Below are 22,329 nucleotides of genomic sequence, written 5' to 3'. Positions count from 1 at the left end.
CATAAAGCTTCATATAGACATGAAAGTGTTCCAAGTCCACTTCTCGAAAAAACTTAGCCAATCATGTGTCCAGTTGATTTGAAAATCCCGATAAGTAAATAACTCAAAAGTGGGAAAGACATGGTATTAAATAGTGGTAGTGAGCAATGAAATCCAGGAAGTTTATAGCTATATTTCATTGTTAATATAACAAACTGGAAGCAACTGTCTAAACATAGTAACTGGAGGACACATACACACACACACACACACACACACACACACAAACGCGCACACACACAATCTGGAAGAGCAGAGAGGTAAAATATGCTAAATTTATCATTATTGAGGAACAGGATCTAATAGGTTATTTCAGTTTTGATAGTGTTATAGGAATACTGGTCCAATTACATATAAAGTTATGAACTTAGAGATGATTTATAAAAATTTAGAGAGAATTTTCATTAAAAGGCAATATAGCTTCCAAATCATTGAAGAGAAAATTAACAATAAAAAAATTAATCAATCCAGCTAATATGGAGTAACAGAGACCATATTTACCACCCTAAAATAAACCACAAAATGGATACAATATATGAAGCAATGATTTTTAAGAGAGGTGAAAACGATCATCCACTAGGACCCTGTCCTGCCACCACTATACCGAGGCTGCTAGGCCTCCTACTGCCATCACCAATAATGTCCACCAAGAGGTGACATTTCCTTCCTCTGCTCCTACTGCAGAGCCAGTCCTGAGCAGTCCTTTTGCAGGTTTTGGCAGGCAGCTCCCAGAAGTGCTCTCGTGGACCTTGGTCCCTTTTGGCCACCAGCAAAGGGATCAAGGATGAGCAGTGAGCCTCCTTACTCATCCAAGACCTAGGAACCTATCTAATTTCTGAGCAGGGCTTCACTCTTCTCTGCTGTCTGGTACTCTCTTCCCGGCTTCCCGTGTCCCCAGTTTGGGCAGCCTGCACGCTGGCCACAGCCCATCAGAATCTGTTCCCCCGCCAAGAGGCAACGCGTGATCTTGAGTAGGGCTCCAGGCCTCTGGAGCAGCGTGGCTTGGACTGCGTCCTGGCCCTGGGTGCGCGAGCTCCATGTCCTTGGTTGAGTCAGTTAACATCTCTAAGCTAAGTTTCTTCATCAGTAAAATGAAGACATATCAATATGGAAAAATAAAGTCAGAATCGGGGGGGAATAAATTTCTAGTGACTGAAGATTTTTTTAATTTTGAATTATACAGCAAAAGACATCATACAAATTTTACTACTTCATAATTCTAAAGGACAGCTTCTACTGTTAATACTAATGCATGCACATACACACAAACACACGTGCAGACGCACTGACTCTGGCCCACATACATTCCCTACACACACACGTACATGGACTCATGTACCACACACACACATAGCATACACACAACCACACACATCCCCAGGCGCGTGCGCGCACAGCCACACACACACTCACAGTCATGTACCACACAATTCCCCAGGTGCGTGCGTGCGCACACACACGTCATACACACCTTTGGCGTTATTCTAAATCAATTTACAATTGAGGGTCTCAGTGTCCATTGTTTTATCCGCTCAGAAGATCCTGACTTCGGACTGTGAAGCAGGAGCCCCTCCTCTCTGGAGATGGTCTTTGCCACTTACAGTCTCAGTAGAGCCAACATAAATGCTCTGGACCCTTGGAAGTGCAGGGCCAGAGCATACCTGGGAGCTCACATTCTATATATCTAAACATTTTAAGTGCAGTAGGTTCTAAAGTCCTGCCTTTACAAATATACATTCATTATAAGGGGGAAGGCCAGGTTCAAAATTAGAACAACCAGACTCAGGGGAGTCCTGCAAAGAAAGTGAGTGTGTGGGGAGAGCTGATTCCCAGACTCTGATCACTAGCCTGACCCTTTTCTTCCCAATGCTGGGTCCATCCCTTGCCATAAGTGGCCTTGGATGTGCACAGGGGGACACTCAGATTTCACGTCCGGGCTCTGCCTATAACCTCCATGCAAACAGCTGCCCTTTGGCCTCTCTGTGAGTCCTGGGAATCTGAACTCCGGGGAGAGCCGGTGCAGGCACTAGAAATGGGTCAGGGGCTGCTGAGGCAGGGCATTCGGCGTCCTGGGTTTCTAGAGCATGGGATGGAGCCAATGACCATGTCCCCTTGGCCTTGCTGACTCCACCCGATGGAGGGCGTGGCCAGAGGAAGTGTCAGGGCCAGGGGAACCTTCTGCAGTGCAGGACCCAGGGCAGCGGGGGGCCCGGGTCTAAGGAGAGAAGCCCTAAGGAAAAGTCTGTGGAGGCTGTAAGGTACCTTCATTCCCATTAATTAAATAAAACAAAAGCTTACCACAGGCGTGCGGGGGAAGGGTTTTGTTATAACAAGGGAAGGCACTTGCCAAGGTCTGGCCATAGAGGGCTGCTGGGTTTGCCAGGTTGAAGAGGAACCGAGAGGCCGTTTGCCTCCTCTGGGTCTAGACACTGCTTGAATTCTTCCAGGTGACACTTAAATGCAGTGAGACATGGAACTCTCTAAAGTTGTTAAAATATTCATGGTGAGCCATTCAACTCTCTCCTCATTCTTGGCTACGAAAGCACGATAAACACAGGTGGGAATCTCATCAGCCTGTTGGTTGGTTCACTGTCCATCTGGCGCCCCCTCTTGTAGGAGCCTTTATCACATCACCCAGGGCTGACCCATCTCAGGATCACAGCTGATTTTCCACAGGTGGCACCACTTGCTGGTGACATGAAGGAACCATGTTAGCCACCTCCCAAACTCTGAGGCTTCTCCTGGGAGGAGCCTGCAGACACCCAGTCCAGCCTCTGCACAATGATGCTCCCCAGTGTCACTCCCGGCTTGCTGCCCTGGCCTCTAGCTCTGGCCAGAACCTCGCTGAATTGTCGATAAATGTCCCCCATGCACCACGTCTAAGCTTGGGGTCCAGAGGTGACCATGGTTCTTATTTTCTTCCCATCGATGGACTGTTTGATCTTCATGTAATCGTGTTGGCAGGAAGGCCAGTACCACCCTCTTGAGGCCTCCCCGAGCCGCCTCTGTCTATAACTGTCCTAGCGCCCCAGGGGATCGGGTCTGAAGCCTGGCACTCAGACACGAGGATGACAGCTGGAGAGACAGGAATCCACTCCTGCTGTGGCTTCTGCTGAGGCTCGATGTGGCCATACAAATGGATCCCACAGGCCCTGACTTCACTTGACTCGCTGCAGGGATGCTCCCACACTGCCCCGTTCCCCCCCAGAGACAGAGGGCTTTCTGCTTGTTCCCGAAGGCCCCACCCCCGAGGGGGCACTGGGTCCAGTGGAGCATCCAGCCTGGTTCCCCGCCAGCCCTTAGGGCTTTGGTGGGGCCTGGAACATCAACTACCCTCCCCTTAGGGGCCCGTTTGTCCTTTCCAGCCAACAGACCTAGGTCATAAGCACTTTAACTCACCTGAGGGTGTTTTCCTCACTTCAGGGGCAGTGAGGACGGGGCTTCTTCACACTCCAAGTGCCCCAGGTCTGGATGCAGACAGTCTGGCTCTCCCCCAAGTCCTGCAGTTCCGGGCCACACCTGCTGCTGGTCACAGTCTGTGCTGTGTTCTCTTCCAGGACAAGGGGTGCACTCTGACCCCCGCCCCGCCCCCACCAGCGGTGGCAGAGGCGGCGGACAGGCAGGTGAGCTGGGGCCTGAGACCGTGCCCACAGGTCAGTGCCCCAGAGGCCGCTGGTGACTAGAGGGGCCACGGGGCAGAAGGCAGCATGGGATGGGAGGAGGAGGAAGGTTCAGGATAAGGAGATGAAAGGGGGAACGGACAGCACGGTGAGGGCCTCAGCCATGAAAGGGAAGAGAAATCACAGTGACAGCTGGAGCGGTGTCGGCGTTAAAAGCTGCGGGCTGTTTTTTTTAATTTTATTAATTACCAATATATATTGATAGATTTCTTATTTTATTAAAGATTATGTTCCATGTCATATAACAGGATAGAGTATGTTATTATTTATTAAATAATACATAATAGAAGATATACTAGCATATTATCTTCTGTTTATTTATTAGCAGATAGTATATAATATATATGTAGGTGTTTATACACATAATATATAATTCATGCATCTATATAATATATAACCCATAACAAATAATGTAAGATTATGATTAATATATAATATAACAAGATTACATAACAATAATGATGTAATATTACCCATTGTATGTCTTGGTTCATGACACATTCTCATCTTAGGTGCCTGTCAGAGGTATTTATGTATTAAAATTAATATTATAAGACACAGTTATGAACCTATCACCCAGCATCATAACAGGAATATTGACAGTGACATACTGTGTCCTCTTTCCCTATCCTGCTCTTGGCCTTTTCTCACAGGAAGTAACCAGCATCCTGAATCCTGGCTTACCCTTGCCTTGTGTTACTTTCACACACACAACATTTAAGATCAGTTAAAACAAATGAACTGCAGGTACATGCAATGAAGTGGATGAATCACACACTCCATGTTAAATTGAAAAAGTAACCCCTAGAAGGTAGCCGATAGTGTGCTATGCTTTTAACTGTGTATATATATGTCAACTAAACTCACTGAATTAAGAACAACTACAGCTAGAGTCCAGGTGGGAGAGGGACAGATAAAAGGTGAGGTGAGCAGGTTTGCTGCAGGTGAGCGAGTTCCTTTCCAGTGACATGTCATTCTCTCTGAAGCAGGAGGCAAGGCCATCTGCTGGGAGTCAGGGAAGAGACAGAGGGAAGCTTAGAGGTGTGCAGAGAGCAGAGAATGTTGACACCACTGAGTGATAAGTGGGGAAATGTGCTCACTAGAGAAATCCTGGAGGATTGCCTGGCAGCGGCAACATGGTGGGCATTGATTTGTAGTCTTGGAAATCTGTGCTGGGAGAGCCTGCTGCCTGCAGGCTCAGAACAAGTAGAGCTGGGTGAACCGAGATGGAAGTCGGCCTGGTGAGGAACTGAAAAGGTCAAGGCTCAAGGGGGTTTTGTCTGTCCTAAAGAGAGTGCTGACTGTGGATGCAGAGCTGGAAGGTGGGGAAGTGGAAGTAAGAGGAACGTGGACAGGCAGGAAAGCAGAGGAGTCAGCACATGATGCCCCAGTGAGGGTGAAGGAGGGCCAGGGAGGCTGGTGGAGAAGAAGCTGGACGGCTAGAGGTGGGCACTTAAAGGAGAGAGGCTGGACCTTGGGTGGAGACACGCCCGGGTATGAGCCCGGGGGTAGGGTGAATGGGGGGTGGCTGGCTCAGGCTGACAGAGAAGAAGACCCTACAATGACCATACTGGGTGGTGGAAGGAGAATGAACTTTGACGTCTTGATGGTAGGAGGCGAGGCAATACAGAGCTGGTGGTCCAGGTGCTCCTGACTGAGGCAGATGAGCAGGGAGGCCAGGGTGGCAGGCACTGCTAGGAAAGGATCTGGGTTTTCCATGTGCTCCCACGAGGGGAGGAGCAATCATCTGAAGGTGGAAAGTGAGCACAAGGAGGCCAACCCAGGCTCCTGATCAAACGGGGGTTGTGAAGGTGCAAAGCGTCAACTCCAGTGATGGTGGCCCAGGAAGCAGGGACCACGGGTGAAGTGAGGGGGCACTCAGAGAAGAGAGGGAGAAGAGTCTTCTGGGTGTAGGGGGAAGAGAGGCCCCAGGACAAAGGAGCACAGAGGCACAGTGATGAGGATGGACTGGCTCTATGGTGACACTGCAGGGATGGCTGGATCTTTGTCCTGAGGGCTTAGGTTGGGGGGACTACTGGCCTCATGAGGATCCCCCTCTCAGCAGCCTGGACAGAGGCTCTCGCTCCTGAGAGCTGTGTGGCCACCACTGTTCCCGGAGGGGCTCTGCCTCCATCTTCTCTTATCAGACTTTCCTGCCCAGCCCCCGACCGCCAGCGAGGGAGCCTGGGCCTCGCAGCTGTTTGCCGTGGAGGGACACAGGCTCCTCGGAGGAGCAGGCGGATCTTACTTTGCTCCGTAACCCAGGGCCTAGCAAAGCGCCAGCCCATGTGTGGGCCATGTAGGGGCTCGGATACTTACTATACTAACTCAAAGCAGTAGAATTGCAGAGCTGGAGGAAGTGACCACTGAGCTCACAGAGTTCACTGCCCACACCCCCATTCTACAGATGAGGAATCAGAGACCAAGCAGTGAAGCAGCCTTGGCCAAGGTCACGCTGCTCGTAAATGCTGGCCTGTGTCGGGCATGACAAGTGGTGAGCTGCAGTGAAGGGGCTGAGAGGGGTCTCTGGGGCCAGAGAGCTCGGGTTCAAGTCCCAGCTCTGCCATTTATTAGCCGTGTGACTAATGAATGTCCTTACCTTTAAAGTGGAACTCATAGTGGTGCCAACTCATTGGGTTGTCATGAACACAGCGTTCCTGGAACAGCAGGACAGAGTTCTGTAAGGGTTTGCTGTTGCTTTGGTTATGATTATTATCACCAAGTGAACCCTGAAATGAAGAACAAAGGCAGCAAGAATTTTTATTTTAAAGGAGTTTCAAATCCTCTGATGAATGCTTCATTTCATCTATTCAAGTTTTCATTTGACCCTTATTAACAACTACACAATGGATGACTTTTGAGGCAATCTTGCTTCATGTCTTTAATTCTCACTAACGACACAGGCTATTTAACAGGCAGCAGTTTCTTTTCCAGGAAGAGGGACAAAAAGTTAAAAATGACTCAGTGCCTCTCGGTCCCCAGTGAGTTGGTTGTGACCTGTCAACCCAGCTTTGGGGAAGTGCCCGCTCCCCCTGGGCCCACTGAGCTGCCCCGCAGCCTCCAAGGGGTGCCGTACCCCCACACGAATCCAGTCTCTTGGTTCCTATCTTTGCTTCAGATCCCTCAAGGACTGCCCATGCCCCAGGGCCCCATCTGCCCCACCAGCCTTGGCTGCTGGACTCCAGGACACCATCCTGGGTCTCAACCATCCCCTGTTCCTATGACCGCCCCACTACTCTACATTTTGTCCTTCAAGTGTGGGCTTCTGTGGCTCGCCACACAGCAGGGGTCTCCCCGTCCTCCACCTTGGGTAACTGCATCGTCCTGCACGGTGCCTAGGGAACCCGTGTGGAGGCAGGAAGAATACAGAACAACAGGTGCTCAGAGGGGCTGCCTTTCCCACTGCAGGGGCCCTAGAGAGCTTTCTCCCAGCTGGTTATTCACAGGCGCTGAAGCTGTGGAATCTCGATCTCACCAATTTAAAGGGCATCATCACTAATTACAAAAGCAATCATTTCTTCAGTAGCAAAAGGAGAAAAGACTTTGTGTTCCCCACCTCCAACTGTTTTCCTCCACCTTCAGATGTTTCTCATCTCTGGGCAAGGGTAGAATGCAACTCACAGAATATTATTTTTCAATGTCTTTTCCCACTCTGAAGATTGCTTTCCCAGAACCGATGAAGGCTAGAATGGTTTAGCTTCCCTGGACTGAGGATTCAGAGGCCTGGGGGGAAGGGGGGAGGGGGAGGGGAGATAACTCAGCAATATTGAACCTAACAGAGACATTAAAAAGTTCTATTCTAAACAGAAAGGAAGCAGGATGCTATAGAAACAGGAAAACCATAGTTGGAAATGCAATAACGAGTTGCAAGAGAATAAACATAAAGATGTAAAAATGAAAAAGGACATCAAAATAAAAAAAGTTGGGAATGGGAGAGGGGAGCAAGAAAATGTAGATTTTTTTCTTTCTTTTTTTTCTTCGTTATTCTTAGGATGTGTTGGAGCCTACGTGATTATCAGTCTAAAGGAAATAGATATAGTAATGGGCTGATATATTTGAAGAATAAGGTAACCACAAATCAAAAGCATACATTAGAGTCGCAAAAAAACCAAAAAGAAACAAACTCAAAATGGCTTAAAGACTTAAATATTACACACGACACTATAAACTTCTCACAAGAAAACATAGGCAAAACATTATTTGACATACATCTCAGCAATGTTTTCGTAGGGCAATCTAAGCAACCCAAGCAACAGAAATAAAAGCCAAAATAAATAAATGAGACCTAATTAAACTTATAAACTTTTGCACAGCAATAGAAACCATAAGTAAAACTAAAAGACAACCTATGGAATGGGAGAAAATATTTGCAAAAGATGAGACTGACCATGGCTTAATTTCTAGACTATATAAATAGTCCATACAACTTAATAAGAAAAAAATAAACAACCAAATCCAAAAATGGGCAGAACAACTAAACAAGCAATTCTCCAACGAAGACACACAGATGGCCAATAGGCATATAAAAAATGCTTAATATCGTTCAATTATCAGAGAAATGCAACTCAAAACTACAATGTTATCATCTCACACCAGTCAGAATGGCCATCATTCAAAAGTCCACAAACCATAAATGCCGGAGAGGCTGTGGAGAAAAGGAAACCCTCCTACATTGTTGGTGGGAATGTAGTTTGTTGCAGCCACTGTGGAAAACAGTATGGAGATTCCTCAAAAGACAAAAAAAAAAAAAAAAAAAAAAAAAAAAAGGCTTATCACCTAATCCAGCAATCCCACTCCTGGGCATATATCCAGAGGGAACCTTCATTCCAAAAGATACCTGCACCCCAATTTTCACAGGAGCACTGTTTACAATGGCCAAGACATAGAAGCAACCTAAACATTCACTGACAGATGACTGGATAAAGATGCGGTATTTAGATATAACAGAATATTACTCAGTCATAACAAAGAAGGGAATAAGGCCATTTACAGCAACATGGATGGAACTGGAGATTATCTCACTAAGTGAAATAAGTTAGACAAAGACAAGTATCATATGATATCATTTATATGTGGAATTTTTAAAAAAATGATACAAATGGACTTATCTATAAAACAAAAAACAGACTCACAGACTTATAAAACAAACTTAGGAGTTTGGGATTAACAGATACAAATTACTATATGTAAAACAGACAAACGACAAGGTTTCACTGTAGAACACAGGGAAGAATATTCAGTATCTTGCAACCTATAATGGAAAAGAACCTGAAAAAGAATAGACTATGTATATGTACAACTGAATCACTATGCTGCATACCTGAAACTAACAAAACAGCTGTATAACTGAAACTAACAAAACATTGTAAATCAAACACATTTCAATTTAAAAAAAAATTGATAATCTCTAAATACCTTTATTCAAAGAAAATCTTGAACTCTTCCCTCTTACAAAATTTAAAATGGGTAGCTTGAGCAGGACCAAATTATACTGGATGGGCAGTTACATATCTTCTCCAGCACGTGGCCCATGCTACACACACATCGTGTTTTCTTACAGGTAAGAATAGCCCTGACTGCACAGCGAGCGACTCTTTCTGGGACAAGGGCCTCTGTGGCAGTGGCCTCCTTGTCACCGCTGCATCTCACCAGGAGGCCAGGGTTTTCAGAGGGGAGGGGACATAGAGCTCATACACTTCAAATTGACTTCCCGAAAATACTATGGAAAAACCAAATTCACCTGCAGTGTAGGAAACATGAGCAGGGCCCCTAAGCAGACCGACAAGCCCAAAGTAAGATGGCCCGATGTTCAGATCGGAACCAGAACAAAGACCACCTGGCCCCAGTTAAATGACCACCACCTCACCTGCAACGAACTGCTCGTACTCAATGTCAGGGATGTTTCTGTTGAGACTTGGGAGGTCAAAGGAGTCGGACCAGGGATCGGGGCTCTTCCAGTGGTAGAGGTGGCCCCAAGGGAATAGCACCAGTACCGGCTCCTCCATCTTCAGCAGGGTCTTCAGGAGGAAGGCAATGTGGATGCAGACGTTCCTACGGAGGTTGAAGCCCTCTGGAGGGTTGAAGTCACACAGAAGGTACCTGGCAGGGAGCAAAGGAGAGCCGGTCTTCAGGGCCAGGCCTCTGCACAGGAATCCCGGCTTAGATAGAACAGATACAACGGGAATCCCTGCACAGCCCATGGCTTAGACTCCAGACACATTCAGCAGCTTCTGGTTTGTAAAGTGGAGGCACTGCCCACCCATCTCCATGTGGCCAATTACTTCAAGTCCGGGAGCAGTTGCGGAAGACATCTTGGCATCCGTCTAACACCACTAAGCACCCGACTAGCATCTGAGCACCCGTTCTCCAGGGGCTCTCAAACTTCTTGTTCTACAGAACCCTATACACTCTTAACAATTACTGAGAACTCCAAAAGGCTGCTATTTATGTGAGTTTAATCTATCACTATTTCCTGTGTTAGAAGTTAAATAAGAAGTTAGAGAAAGTGTATGAATTCACTTAAAAATATTAACAATCTACTGTATGTTACCATTAATACTCTTAAACAAAATATAATTCTATTTTTCAAAAGAAAAATCATTAGTGAGAAGAATAGCAGTGATTTTAATTTCTGCAAATCTCTTTTGGACTGGTGAGAGCTGAATTCTCCTGCCTCTGCATTCCCTGTTTTGTGATATCGCAGGCCAGGTTTTCCCTGGAAAACCCCGCAGGAACTCGGGAGAGCAAGAGTGTGCAAAAGGCAGGTGACATCCCGGCGTTTCTATGAAAATGGTCTTGCACCTCAGGGGCCTTGGATACACTTTGATAACTGTTGCCCTATCCAAGGCGAGACTCTTCTACACAAGAGCCAGGCAAGGGTCCTGGATTCTGTAATGAGTTACCGCCACCACACCCCTCCCTTCTCTGTGTGTTTCTCACAAGCTCCATTACTGCAGATGAGGATGTAATCCTCAACTGGGGCCTCTAATCCCAGAAGACTGCTAACTTCAAGAGGGAGGGTCCCATCTACCATCCCTACACCCCGCATAGTTTATTTTGAGTCAAGCCCTAGATAACTGCTTATCGGCACTGACCCTTGTGTCTTTTTCCTGAGGTTGACTGAAGGAACCAACATCTGGATGGAACTGAAATTTCCCTGCAGATAAACAAGGCTGATAAGCCACCCCATTCCAACATCTGATTCTGGGGCTCTTCAAAACCCGGGTAAGGCCCCGTTTCATCTAAGATGGGTCCTCCGCCTGCCCTTCCCGGGGGGTTCTGGGAGGCCGCGGCCACCAAGGGCGACCCAGACTCGCGGCCCCAGCCCCAGGGCCTGAGGGGGAGGAAAGCTTGAGGCTGTGCCCAAGCCCTGCCCCGCCCCGCCCCAACACGCTCCCCGGCACCACAGCCCTCCCCGGCCACCGCCCCAACCCCGATCCCACCCCGGTTCATGTCCGCCGGCCCCACCGACGGCGCGGACGTACGTTTACCGTCTGTGGGACGCCGCCCCAGACAGGATGTCGGCCGCCGACTGACCAGGCCAGAACTAGTCGCCCGGCCGAGCAAGCCGCCATCCCCAGCAGCAAGCACCGCCATGGTCCCGGGCAGCTGCACACTTCCGGAGCCCGCTACCCGCCCCAGAAGCGCACGCCGGCCCGCGCAGAGCGTGGCGCCTGTAACCATGGCAACTCCGCGGGGCCCTCCCCTAGCGCTTGCGTCGTGCTTCCTCCCGAGTCTAGTTGTGCGAGGGCAGAACTTGCGGAGCCAATGGGAGCCAGGGCGCAGCCAGGACGGGGGTGGGGGGAGGCTTATGGGACAGCTGGGCGGGGCCGGGGAGGGCAGGGCCGCCCGGAAGTCCTGACCTGCAGGTGGCGCCGGCCGGAGGCTGGGGCGTTGCTGCCACCAGCGGGCGGGGCAGTGGGGCAGCGGGGCGGGGGCACCCTCACCTGTCCGTGTGTGGGGATCAGCCTGGGCTCCGTGGCCTCCGCTTGCACCGGACGTGGACCCAGGCTACCGGTGGGCAAGATAGAGGACTGAGCCCAGGCACGCACGGCTGGCCAGGTAGGGCACCTGAAGTGCAGATCCGCCAGGCCCGCTGCCGGCCTTGAATACGCGCTGCTAGGCAGTTTCCAAGAAGACGGGATCTGTCATAAGAGGGGAGGTAGGGCTTGGGTGCCAGATGTCGGGTTGGGTGCAGTCTCACAGGAGAGCAACGGTGAGAGGGCGCAGAGCGGCCCCTGTGTTGGCGGGGCTAAGAGTTTGGGGTATAGGGTCGGGGTGGTGTGTGCCTTTCTCTGTGGTCTCCTCACTCCAGAGCAAGGGGCTCTGCTTCCCTCCTCCCCTCACTGCACTCCCTGCCTTCCCCAGCACCACCTGGGGTGTGGTCATGTCGAGGCAGGGAAGGCCCAGGGAAGGGGCTCATTCAGGGGCAGGGGCCACTCTGCAGGGATGCTGGACCTGACAGCAATGCAGTGTTTCGGAACTCCCCTGGGCTGGGTTTCTAACCAGTGGGATGGAAGGGCCTTTCCTTCCTGGGGTGCATTTGGGGGAACTAGATACGTCATGAATGTCAGCCCTGAAAATGGAGGCTGTGCTACATCCATTCTTGGAAAGAAAAATCAGGCCCTTCCAGCCCAGGTGACTCAGAAAGTCAGTCAGCAATGTTCGGGGTCCCCAGTTTAGGCTTTCAATTAGAGCTGAGCGGCTCAGGAGGCCAGATCCCTGTCCGTGGCTCCAGGAGTAGGCTTTCTGCTGGGGGACAGGATCCTCACAAACACCTGTGTCTTTGTGGGTCACTCCCCTCTGACAAGCTGGGAGGCAGGGTGCAGTTGTGGGAAATCGTGTTTCCATGAGGAGAGGACCACCAAGTGGTGGGGGCACAGGAGACAGTGAGAAAGAGTCCCGCAGCCTTTCTGGAATCAAAAAACTGGCAAATGTGAAAAAGTGCATAATTTGTTTTATTGAACAGGCTGCTTATGTACGTTTGGAGGGCCAGGTTCAAGGACTCTGCATCCCTCCAGGACAATAGCCTCAAGAGAAGAACAGACAGAGCAGGAAGAGATGTGGGGTTTCTCCCAGGAATGAGGCAGAACAGGGATTTCTGCAGATTTGCAAGGAGACCCCGACCGCTGAGCACAGGGTTACAACCCCACGTGACCCTTGTCGTGTTTGGCTTGGGCTCTGGGTCTGGCCTGATCATGTATTCTTCCAGCTGAGTTCCAGAAATTCAGAGGGTAGACTTAGAGAGGCTGCGTTTGGAACCCGGTGTGGAGACGGAGGGTCCTTTATCCTGAGTCCCCTCAGCCTAATCACTGTAGCTGAGTTCCAACACCACCCAGGCCCCCAGGGTGGCCGTGGAGGGAGAGCAAGCCTGGCAGGTGACCCAGGGGTCCCACTGCTGTGCCCCTCCCTTATCTTTGTTCCCTTTCACCCCGGAAGGTGTGATTGTCTCATGTCATGGTGACAAGCCATCTCTCTTCTCTGTCAGGTGGGATCCCCACCCCCGCTCAGCCTTCTTTCTGCATGGATGCTGAAGGACCAGGCTCACTTGAAGTTCTGAGTTTGAGCAGTAAGGTGGAAACAAAGAAACCAATGGAAACAAAGAAACAAGTCATTGTGGCAAAGCTCCCCACCACAGAGAAGCTGCCCTGAGTGGAAGGGAGGGTGTGGGCATGCCCATTTGTTTCGTGTCTCCCAGTGCTCTTCGCTTTCTTATTGCAGACCTGCATGGTTACAACAAAATGATCTGCAAAACTGAAAATATTTACTCTCTGGCTTTTACAGAAAAGGCTGACCAGCCTCTGGTTCCCGTACCGGTCAACTGATTGGGGTACCTTTCCAGTTTGGAAACATCTGCCCAGGCCCAGGTTTGCAAAATTCTTTAAGAGTAGTTATGGAGTTTTGCTTCTAAACATTTTTATGGCTGTATACTTCTGAGCTGAGGTTGTGCTGTGTAATTCTGAGCCGGGATTTTCTCAAACTGTTTCTTATTTCTTATACCGGACACCCCTAAATTCCAAGGGGAATGGGATGTTAAGGAAGCCATGGAGTTTAGGAAAAAGATACAGATTTCATTTCCATTTAAGCATCGATGTATCTCCATCCTAGGCAGTATCAGTTCTGTGGTATTGATAGGGGAACTAAATAGCAACCAAATTTATAGAAAATAGTGGGTCATTGGGTACACAAGTTCTTCTTTTCAACATTTTTGTAGTGTTTGCAGTTTAAGATGACCGTTCCTGAGAAACAGGCAGCCTCTTAGAATGAAATAGCATTTTCCCTGAACCATACTCAATTTTTATTTCGTAGACAGCAGGAAGGGCAATCACACATCCAACACTTGGGGACCCCAAAGATAAAACGTAACTTTCTGGGAGCACACTCCCCCCGTCTCCCTCTGCTCTTTTCACTGTCCCATTGTCCCTGAAGGCTCTTTTGTATCTTCTGCTCATGACTCCAGTAACTCTTCCTTCTCGTCCCTCAGCTGGTAAGTTTACTTTTCTACTTTGACCAAGCAAACTGAAGCCAACAGAAGAGAACTTTCACCAGCAACTCCCAGCACATCCGCTCGCCTTCTGATGTCTGTGACCTCACTCTCGCTGCCCCACCTCTTATTACAGGTGACATCGAAAGCCAGATCATCCAAAAGTCGCCAGGGGGCCCATCCATACAATCTTCTCCGGGCTGTCACTCCCACATCCATCCTCTCTGTCACTACCTCATCTATTTTGTTCTCCTGCTAGTTGGCTCCTATCAGTATATAAAAGTCCATCCTCTTAAAAGAAACAAACAGCACTCCTTGACTCTAATTGGCCCCCACCAATTGCCACCCCATGTCTTTGCAGCAAATCTTTAATGAGTCGTTTAAACTCACTGTCTGCATATTCTCTTGAGCCATTCCCTTTTGCACCCACTCTGGCTTTCCCCCTGATCCCTCGCTCTATGGAAACTGCTCTGTCAAGGCCATCAGTGACCCCACGTTGCTAAATATAGTGGTCAGTTTTTAGTCTTCATCATGCGTGGCCCTTTGGCAGCATTTGACCCAGCTCTTCCATTTCTCCTCCCCCGTGTTCCTGCTTCACTTGGCCTCCAGCCCATCGCTCTGCTTTCGATCCACTGGCTGGTCTTTTGCCAACGTCTCCACTTTTTTCCAAATATTTACTGCGAATGTGCCTCGGAGTTGGGTCCTGGGTCTCTCTTCTATCTCACTGCTATCCTTTTGGTGGAAGCAACCAGACTTGGAAATTGACATGCCATCAATTTCTCGATTTGTCCAAAACTCCCTGAATGGCCTTTTCCATTTGGAACTCTCTCCCTGATACTCATATTCTTTTTCTTTCATTCATCTTGCTTTCACATTCATACATATGTTCTACTGTGTAAATTACTTTTCCAAATTTTGAATCAGTCCATACATATCATGTGAAATGCTCAGATCTCTATTATTTCCACTAAGATGCTTATTCTACCTTAGAACCTTTCTGCATTTCTGTATTTATGTCAATAAAGTGAATAGTATTTCTACAAGCCTCATAGTTAAACAGTGTGTTTGTTTGGGGCTACTATGTAACATGAAATAATGATACATCAACATAGTCCTTTTTCATTTAATTTTATGTAACACCAAGATGAGGTTTTTGCACTGAAGACTGTTTCATTGAAATTTTACCTACGTTATGGACAGTCAGTTTATGTGAAAGCCCTCATTTCTCCCCTTTTCGGATATATTTTCCATTTGGCTATTATAACATATACCTTGGCATGAAATAAAATTCCAAATCCATTCACATAATAAAATTAATACATTTAAATTATATTTTTTAATGTTAAAAAGAAAGAAAAAAAACCCCAGACTCCTCTACCTATTAGGCATTTCTGTGGCAATATCTAATAGACTCCTTAATCATGACATTGAAGAACTGAGCTGATTCCAGCCCCTTTCCACCTGCTCAGCCCCATCTTGTCCCATCCCCTGTGGATGGAGAGGACATCCATCCCATTTTCCAGGTCCAGATGTTGGAACTATGTTCTCTCTCTCTCTTTCTCTTACACACACACAGACAGCAAATCCAGCTTGTTAGAAAATTCTGGCTACTCTGAATTCATTAACCACATACTCCCTGTTCCCCACCCTCCTAGGAGCCACCTTCAACCCCTTCTTGGACACCAATTAGCCTACTTCTTCCATCTTTGCTTTTCTACAATCTCATCCACACAGAGTCAGAGGGAGCCTTTAAAAGCATACATTGAGGGGGTGGGTGTAGCTCAGTGATACAGTGCATGCTTAGCATGCATGAGATCCTGGGTTCAAACTACAGCACCTTCACTAAAATAAATAAATTAACCTCCTCCCAAGAAAACCCAAAACAAAAGCATAAATTGGACATCACCCATCCCATCAAAACTCACTAAAAGGGTCACCATTCCATTAGGAGCCAAAGTCGTCCCAAAGTCTTCGAGGACCCGGCCTGCTCTGCCTCTCCGCCCACACTCTCCCCAGCACTCTGGGGGCCTCTGGCTCCGGCTCTTCCTTCTTCCTCCGGATCTATTCTGCTTCAAGTTCATAACTCCTTGAGATCTGCCAGGATTGCCTTATTCCCTTCTGCCTGCCTCCCACCCCACCACCATCACCTGAGTTTGCTCATATCACTCTTATTTTTCCCCAAGCTCTTGCTACCCCCATCATGTTGCCTGTTTTCTCTGCTAAAACTCTGAGCCCCCAGTGATGGGGAGTCGTGTCTATTTTGTTCACTAATAAAGCCGAAGAGCCTTGGGAATGGGTATAGTTACTAGATTCCCATAAGTAGTAGGAGCTTATACAGATTTGCTGAATGAAAGCAGAGGTCCTGGTCCAATTCGATGGAGCACTTCTGTGTCCTGCTCAAAGATTAACTCTCCTTTCCTCCTGAGAGACGGTGACCACTTCCTTGGTGATCAAAGGCAAGATCTATTTTCTTTATGCTGTTAACCTTAGGCGGGGAGACTGGGGGATCTTCATTTATATTTTAAAATTTGATTCACTCTGCAGTTTGTCTCCTGTCTATGTATCCTTTTGAGAAACCGTTTATGAGTGATCATTCTTCCATCAGATTGAACAGGATCCAGGGGGAAGTACCAAGCCTGTCCCATCGGCCATCCTGTGTGTCATGTCCTGTGACCCAGTGGATGCTCAGCACGTAAGTGAACCAACAGGAGTGAGTGAAGAGATGGGAACATCTCATTATTGTGGTGGCTGCACTCTGTCCGATGCCTTGAGATTTGGGGAAGGGTTTACAACTGCGGAGGCGAGATGTCAGGTCCTCTGTGCTCTTCCTGAGTGCCCTGGCCTTACCCATTCCCCCAGCCCCCTCTGGGCAGCCAAGCCCAGGAGCTGGGCCACCGGCGATTGTGCTGATCAATAATCCACCTCACCCAATGTCCGGGGGTAAGAGCGGCCAGCACAACTGGTTGTAGACTCTGAAGTCAGGTCCTTGGAGGAATTCCTCACTGAACAATGTTTTGGACCTTTTATTTTTCTCTATAGCCTCCAGCTGAGGAAACAGATTGCCTTAGGTACATGAAAGGTGAGGACACCTACTATCCCCATGGAGCCCAGGTGGGGCTGGGAGTCTGCTGTTTGTACAGCCGGTGGGCTCGTGTTGCTTTGGGCATCCCTGTGCCTGAATTCCTGCAGTACACTCGGTGGTAAGAACGGGGGTGCCTGGCAGGGAGGGAAGCGGGTCGGGGTACTACACAGCTGGGGAGACGTTAACCTGGGGTGAGCGGGAGCCGGCTGATGCATGGAATCTCGGTGCAGGGAACTCTCCAAACTCAGAGAGGTTCCCACTCCCGCAGGGTCCCTTTGATCAGGGTGCTAGGCTGTCAGCACTGCAGGGTCCCTGTGAGGATCATGGTGCCTTCAGGCAGTGGGAAGTGAGGGGTCCAGTGGCAATTAAATTAACTGTGCACCCAAAGCCAACCCCCGTCTCTTTCAGCCTGTTTCCTAATCTGCAAAACTGGAATGATGTTAACCATCCCGCAGGTTTGTTGATGGGCTGGGACACACTAGACAGCCAGGAGCTGGAATTCCTCTGTGCCCTGATTGTTATCCTTCCTTCACACTATTTACTCTCACAAGTTCAGTCTCTCTGTCTCTCTCTCATTCACTTGTAACTTTCTCTCCTGCTCTGGTTTCATTTGATTCCCACCCTCCTCCCAATCCCCAGATGAGTGAAATTAATTTCTGTGTGTCAGTTCCAAATTCCCGGGAAAGATGCTCTGTCCCCTCTGGATTGGTTGTCCAACCCATCAGTTGCAGTCAGAGGAGTGAGTCCCTCTGTGACCAGAGGAGGGGCTCTGCCCAGACCCCCAGCCACCACTGTGGGAGCACAAAGCTCTCCGAGGAGGAGGTACTGGCTGTGACTTGGTGTCACTAAGTGTGAATTTATCTCTCCTCTTGCCCCACCTTCATCCTCCTAAACAAAGATGAAAATTAAACACTCCCGAGATTTGTGTCATGGGACACTCAGGGTGGGGGCTAAGAGGGCTGGATTCCCTGCTGAGTGTAAGGGGCTACAGTGACTCCCCAACGAGAGCCTGTAAAGGAAACAGCACCGGCCCCACCGGACACTTAGGGTGCTGAGTCTGCGTGACATTGAGCCAGGCTTCTGACCACAGCTCAGGGGTCTGGTCTGACCGGTTAGTCTTTGAAACCAACCAGCTTTGGATTCCTCAATCCCTCCCTGAGGTTTTACCTGAACCACGAGCTTCTGTATCTCTGAAGACAGATGATGAGGACCCTTCACGTAAGGCATTTGCACAGCCCTGTGCGGGAATTTGTGCTGCACGGTCTGCCCGGCGAGCTGACCAAAGATCGTATTTTACTGATCTTAGAAATAGTCTGGTTTCCTGATGCACTGTTTCACTGAACAAGCAACAGAAGCCACCTCTGGCTGATAAAAGCAAAAAAGGGACTTAATGAAAAGATACTGGGAGGGTGCATGGAGTGGCCCAGACCAGAGCCGACCCGGGGGCCGTAGGAGATGTTGGGGAGCCCCAGGCACCAGGCTGCGCAGGGTGCTACCGGGCCCCCTGCTGCCCCAGCAGGGACCCCCCCTCCTCCTGACACTCCACCTCACTGCAGGTTCATGTCCCGGCAGGGCCAGGTCACACTGAAGCCACCAGCACACACCTCAATGGAGGAGTTGGCCCCTTCTCAGCTGAGGGCGTGCCTGGTGTGGGGAGAGGCCCAGTTAGAGGAAGGCGGTTCCCCTACTGTTCCAAGTTAATGCGCAAGTCAGTGTCCATCACTCAGGAGAGCCGGGCTGGTCGGACCTCATTGTGGTGACTAGGCCGTCTGAGTTCACGTATTACTTTTTATGTTGGAAGGCCCAAGAGGGAGAAAAAGTGGAGGTTCTAGTACTTATTTTATATTTCCCATGTACCAGGTGCGGTAAGCAAGCCACTTCAGACAAGGCCCATAACAACCACATTAATAGGCCACGGAGAAAGTCATGCAGTCAGGCCTCTGCAGCCCCGAAACCCGTGTCCTCATCAGTTCCGTAGTTACCAGTGGAAGTTGTAGGGATTTATGGGACTGTGTGCTCCTGTGGGGGCTGGGATGTGTGTGTTTAAATCCACATCTTCAGAAACTCGGCCAGAACCACAGCCACTGATTGTCTGCATGGAGGCAGAGGAGGGGAGGCTTCCAGCCTCTGGTCCAGCTCGTGTGGAGCTCAGAAGTTGCTCCTTCTGTCCTGAAAACAACACCAGAGCTGAGGGAGCTGCAAACCCACTGCTCTTCTTAGATCCACAAGAAAACTGAGGGGGAAAGCTGCTCCCAACACAGAGAGGCAGCCGGGCAGGCTTGGAGAGTCACAGCTCCCAGGGCAGAACCCGCTTTTGTAAGAACCCCGGGGGCAGGCAGATTTAACAGGTCCCTGAGGCCAGCTGGAGGCTCAGCGTGGGGAAGTCCAAGTGTGACAACTCCAGGGGGCCAGTCAGAGGGGCCCCCTGCTCTTTTTCATGCATTTTACCTCCAGGACCGTTTCCTGTTCTCAGAGTGAAGATCATAGGAAAAGTCCTCATGGTTCCTGCCAGGAAAGGAAAAAATAGCTCTATTGAAATACACCCAGAACATTCTCTTCCATTGTGGGGGGTTGTGTTTTTTTTTTTTAAATGAGAAATTATTTTACCAGAGCCTAACCTACCTGGGGGAAGGGAAATACCTTCTGTGTCACCCAAATTGTGGTGGGGGAAAGAGACACACTTGTGGAGGTCACAGCTCAGGGCACAGGCTCAATGAGAACTAATCACAGGACTACAAATGCCCTGCTCTGTCCCGCTCCCCCAACACCTTACCTCCATGTCAGTAGGGCCCCTGTGTAATAACAGGAATAAAATTAAAAGAAGTAAATGTCTCAGGAGTGTCTAGGGAAAACCCAAAGACAGCGGGGAGATGAAAACAAGGACACACGAGTGGCTTTAGCCTCTCGCACGAATAGCTGTAGCAAACTACACACAGCCCAGCCCCAGTAGATAAACAGAAAACCTCACAGAAGAAACTATTTATTTTGGTTCTCTTACCCAGTGCATTCCATGGTGCATCCTCGCCTAGAATTGAGTGGAAGCAAGTCCATCTCAGAAGGGACATACCTGAAGAGAAATGGCTTTCCAGATTCTGAAGGGCAGAGAAAGCACCAGCCTGGGTTAGAGAAAGGTGAGGGGTGGGGTAGGGGGTGGGCTGCCTTCTTCCCCAAATAAGGAACCTTCCTGAGGCCAGCACAGTGGGAGGGAGGGCCATAGGGTGGAAGCAGCCAGACTTCTTCCTGAGAAGTGATAGGATGCCTCCAAGGGTCCATTCAGGTGCCCAAACTGTGTCCTGATGGTGGGAGCCAGTCGGTCTGCCTCAGAGCCCAGGACTGAGGTGGGCGCACAGCAGGCCGGTCTTACTTGGCCGGATCAATTTCACTTCTCCGAAACCCTGTGTAAAACATGAAGCGTGGACGACCTGGTGAGCACAGCTCTGCCCTCAAGACCGGTTTCAACTCCTCTCTTCCCAGAGAACAGCATCTCTGAGCCCGTCCTGGGTGACCTCACAGAGATCACCCTAGTGGCCCAGGCTAGTGACCGGGAACATGTACCTTCCTGCAGCCAACCCCAGACGTCCACTGATGCATCATATACTGGCAAAGATGTGAGTTCCTGTGCATTGGTCTAACAGCAGAGACTCTGCCACAGGCCCAAGAGGTGGTGTTTGGGACAAGCAGGGGTGCAGAAGTGTACGCAGTGCAAAGGTGTAAGTGGTGGCAGGGGTGCAGGGGCTGTGGAGGGTGCAGGCAGTTCAGGGGATGCGGGGGTGCAGGCAGTGCGGAAGGGCAGAGAGTGGCAGGGGTGCAGAGGTACAGGGAGTGTAGGGGTGCAGGAAGGTTCTCAGGCACGTGGCCAGGGTCAGAAGGCAAGTGCACATCCTCGCAGTCAGCCTGACCCCGGGAGATTAGTGCAATGGTCTGGGGTGGCGGAGGGGGCGGCGGCGGCGGCGGCGGCGGCGGTGGGTGGGAGGCTGCCCGGGCAAGCCGGTCGATTTCTTCTCTTCCCTGCAGCCTGGCCTGGGGGGGTGTTGGCCGCCGGAGATTCGCCAGATGTTGGACTCCAGGTAAGCGTGCTCCTGGGTGGTGGGGCGGTTAGGTCAGGGGGCGGTGGCAGCGGCAAGGGGGCGGAGCGGGTCTGCCCCTGGCGAACTGATGCAATAGCTGCCTTCTCCCGGCTGCCGGGCCTGGGAGCGGCCTCTGCTGCCCCAGGTCGCTGCACACACCTGTCCCACTCCGCAAGCTGAGTGGGGAGTGGAGGCGGTGTGGTTAAGGTGCAGGGCCCACGGGGATAGGGGGGCTGCAGCACGGAAGCCGGTCAATTCGCTCCGCTCTCCCCCGCGGCGGAGCCAGGGGCGGCTTCTGCTGCCGTAGAGGCGGGACGCCGGTCTCCAGGTGAGCTTGGTCCTGGGAGGCGGCGGCGGCGGCGGCGGCTGGGGATTGTGGTCCGTTCCAGGGAGCTGCTCCATTTCTTCTCTCCCCCGCGGCCTGGCCTGGGGGCGACCTCTGCCGCCAGAGATTTGCCTGAGGTCCGACTCCAGGTGAGCTTGCTCCTGGGAGATGGGTGCGGTGCAGTCAGGGGGCTGGGAAGGTGGTGGCTGCGGGGATAGGGAGGCTGCCCCGGGGGAGCTTGAGGATTAGCTCCCATGTCTGTGCCGTGTGGCCTGCAGGCGGCCTCTGCTGCGCCAGGTCCCGGGACAACCCCTTCCCACTTTGCCTGCTGGGGGAGGGAGGCAGGGTAGTCAGGGTGCACGGGTGGCGGGGGTCGGGGGCCTGCAGCGGGGGAGCGGACACATTTGCTCCCATCTTCCCCGCGGCTTGTCCTGGGGGCGGTGTCTCTTGCCCTGGGTTAAGAGACACGTGTATCCTAGTCAGCCTGGCCCCAGGAGGCGGGCGTGTTACGTTGGGGGTGGTGGCAGCAGCGGCAGGTTTTCCCATGGAGCCGGTCCATTTGCTCCCATTTCTCCCCGTGGTTTGCCCTGGGGGAGGTCCCTGTTGTCCCTAGTTCGCCGGACGTCCACCTCCAGGTCAGCCTGCTCCCTAGA

The 22,329-nt window shown here is 50.5% G+C and overlaps 1 protein-coding gene and 1 long non-coding RNA gene across 52 annotated transcripts in view; one reads left to right on the top strand and one right to left on the bottom strand.

The window, feature by feature from the left end:
• Window positions 1–3,915: 3,915 nt before the first annotated feature.
• On the bottom strand, window positions 3,916–11,434 carry LOC141575154 (uncharacterized). Of its 2 annotated transcripts, XR_012502532.1 has the most exons (5): window positions 11,204–11,434; window positions 9,586–9,818; window positions 7,276–7,442; window positions 6,319–6,448; window positions 3,916–4,721 (listed from the first exon to the last, which is right to left on the bottom strand). It is a non-coding gene; the product is annotated as an uncharacterized LOC141575154 (long non-coding RNA). The 2 variants fall into 2 exon arrangements; XR_012502531.1 differs by lacking the exon at window positions 7,276–7,442 and having other exon boundaries at window positions 3,920–4,721.
• Window positions 11,435–11,611: 177 nt separating this feature from the next.
• The window catches only part of LOC141575151 (uncharacterized), a 188,902-nt gene continuing 178,184 nt past the window's right edge, over window positions 11,612–22,329 (top strand). For 33 of the 50 annotated variants that reach the window (XM_074353753.1, XM_074353724.1, XM_074353723.1 and 30 more), the window contains exons 1-8: window positions 11,612–11,780; window positions 13,207–14,338; window positions 16,808–16,894; window positions 17,242–17,402; window positions 17,693–17,739; window positions 20,287–20,415; window positions 20,759–20,892; window positions 21,299–21,351. In XM_074353753.1, coding sequence (XP_074209854.1) covers window positions 14,297–14,338; window positions 16,808–16,894; window positions 17,242–17,402; window positions 17,693–17,739; window positions 20,287–20,415; window positions 20,759–20,892; window positions 21,299–21,351 — 653 coding nt within the window. In that variant the 5' untranslated portion in view covers window positions 11,612–11,780; window positions 13,207–14,296. Of the gene's footprint in view, window positions 11,881–13,206; window positions 16,659–16,807; window positions 16,895–17,241; window positions 17,403–17,692; window positions 17,740–20,286; window positions 20,416–20,758; window positions 20,893–21,298; window positions 21,352–21,633; window positions 21,826–22,329 lie in introns of all 50 variants that reach the window. The other 17 variants (XM_074353751.1, XM_074353749.1, XM_074353750.1 and 14 more) reach the window with 14 other exon arrangements.

The sequence above is a fragment of the Camelus bactrianus genome, chromosome 26 (genome assembly GCF_048773025.1).
Source record: "Camelus bactrianus isolate YW-2024 breed Bactrian camel chromosome 26, ASM4877302v1, whole genome shotgun sequence".
Lineage (NCBI taxonomy): Eukaryota > Metazoa > Chordata > Mammalia > Artiodactyla > Camelidae > Camelus > Camelus bactrianus.
This window is presented reverse-complemented; position numbering and strand designations above follow the sequence as displayed.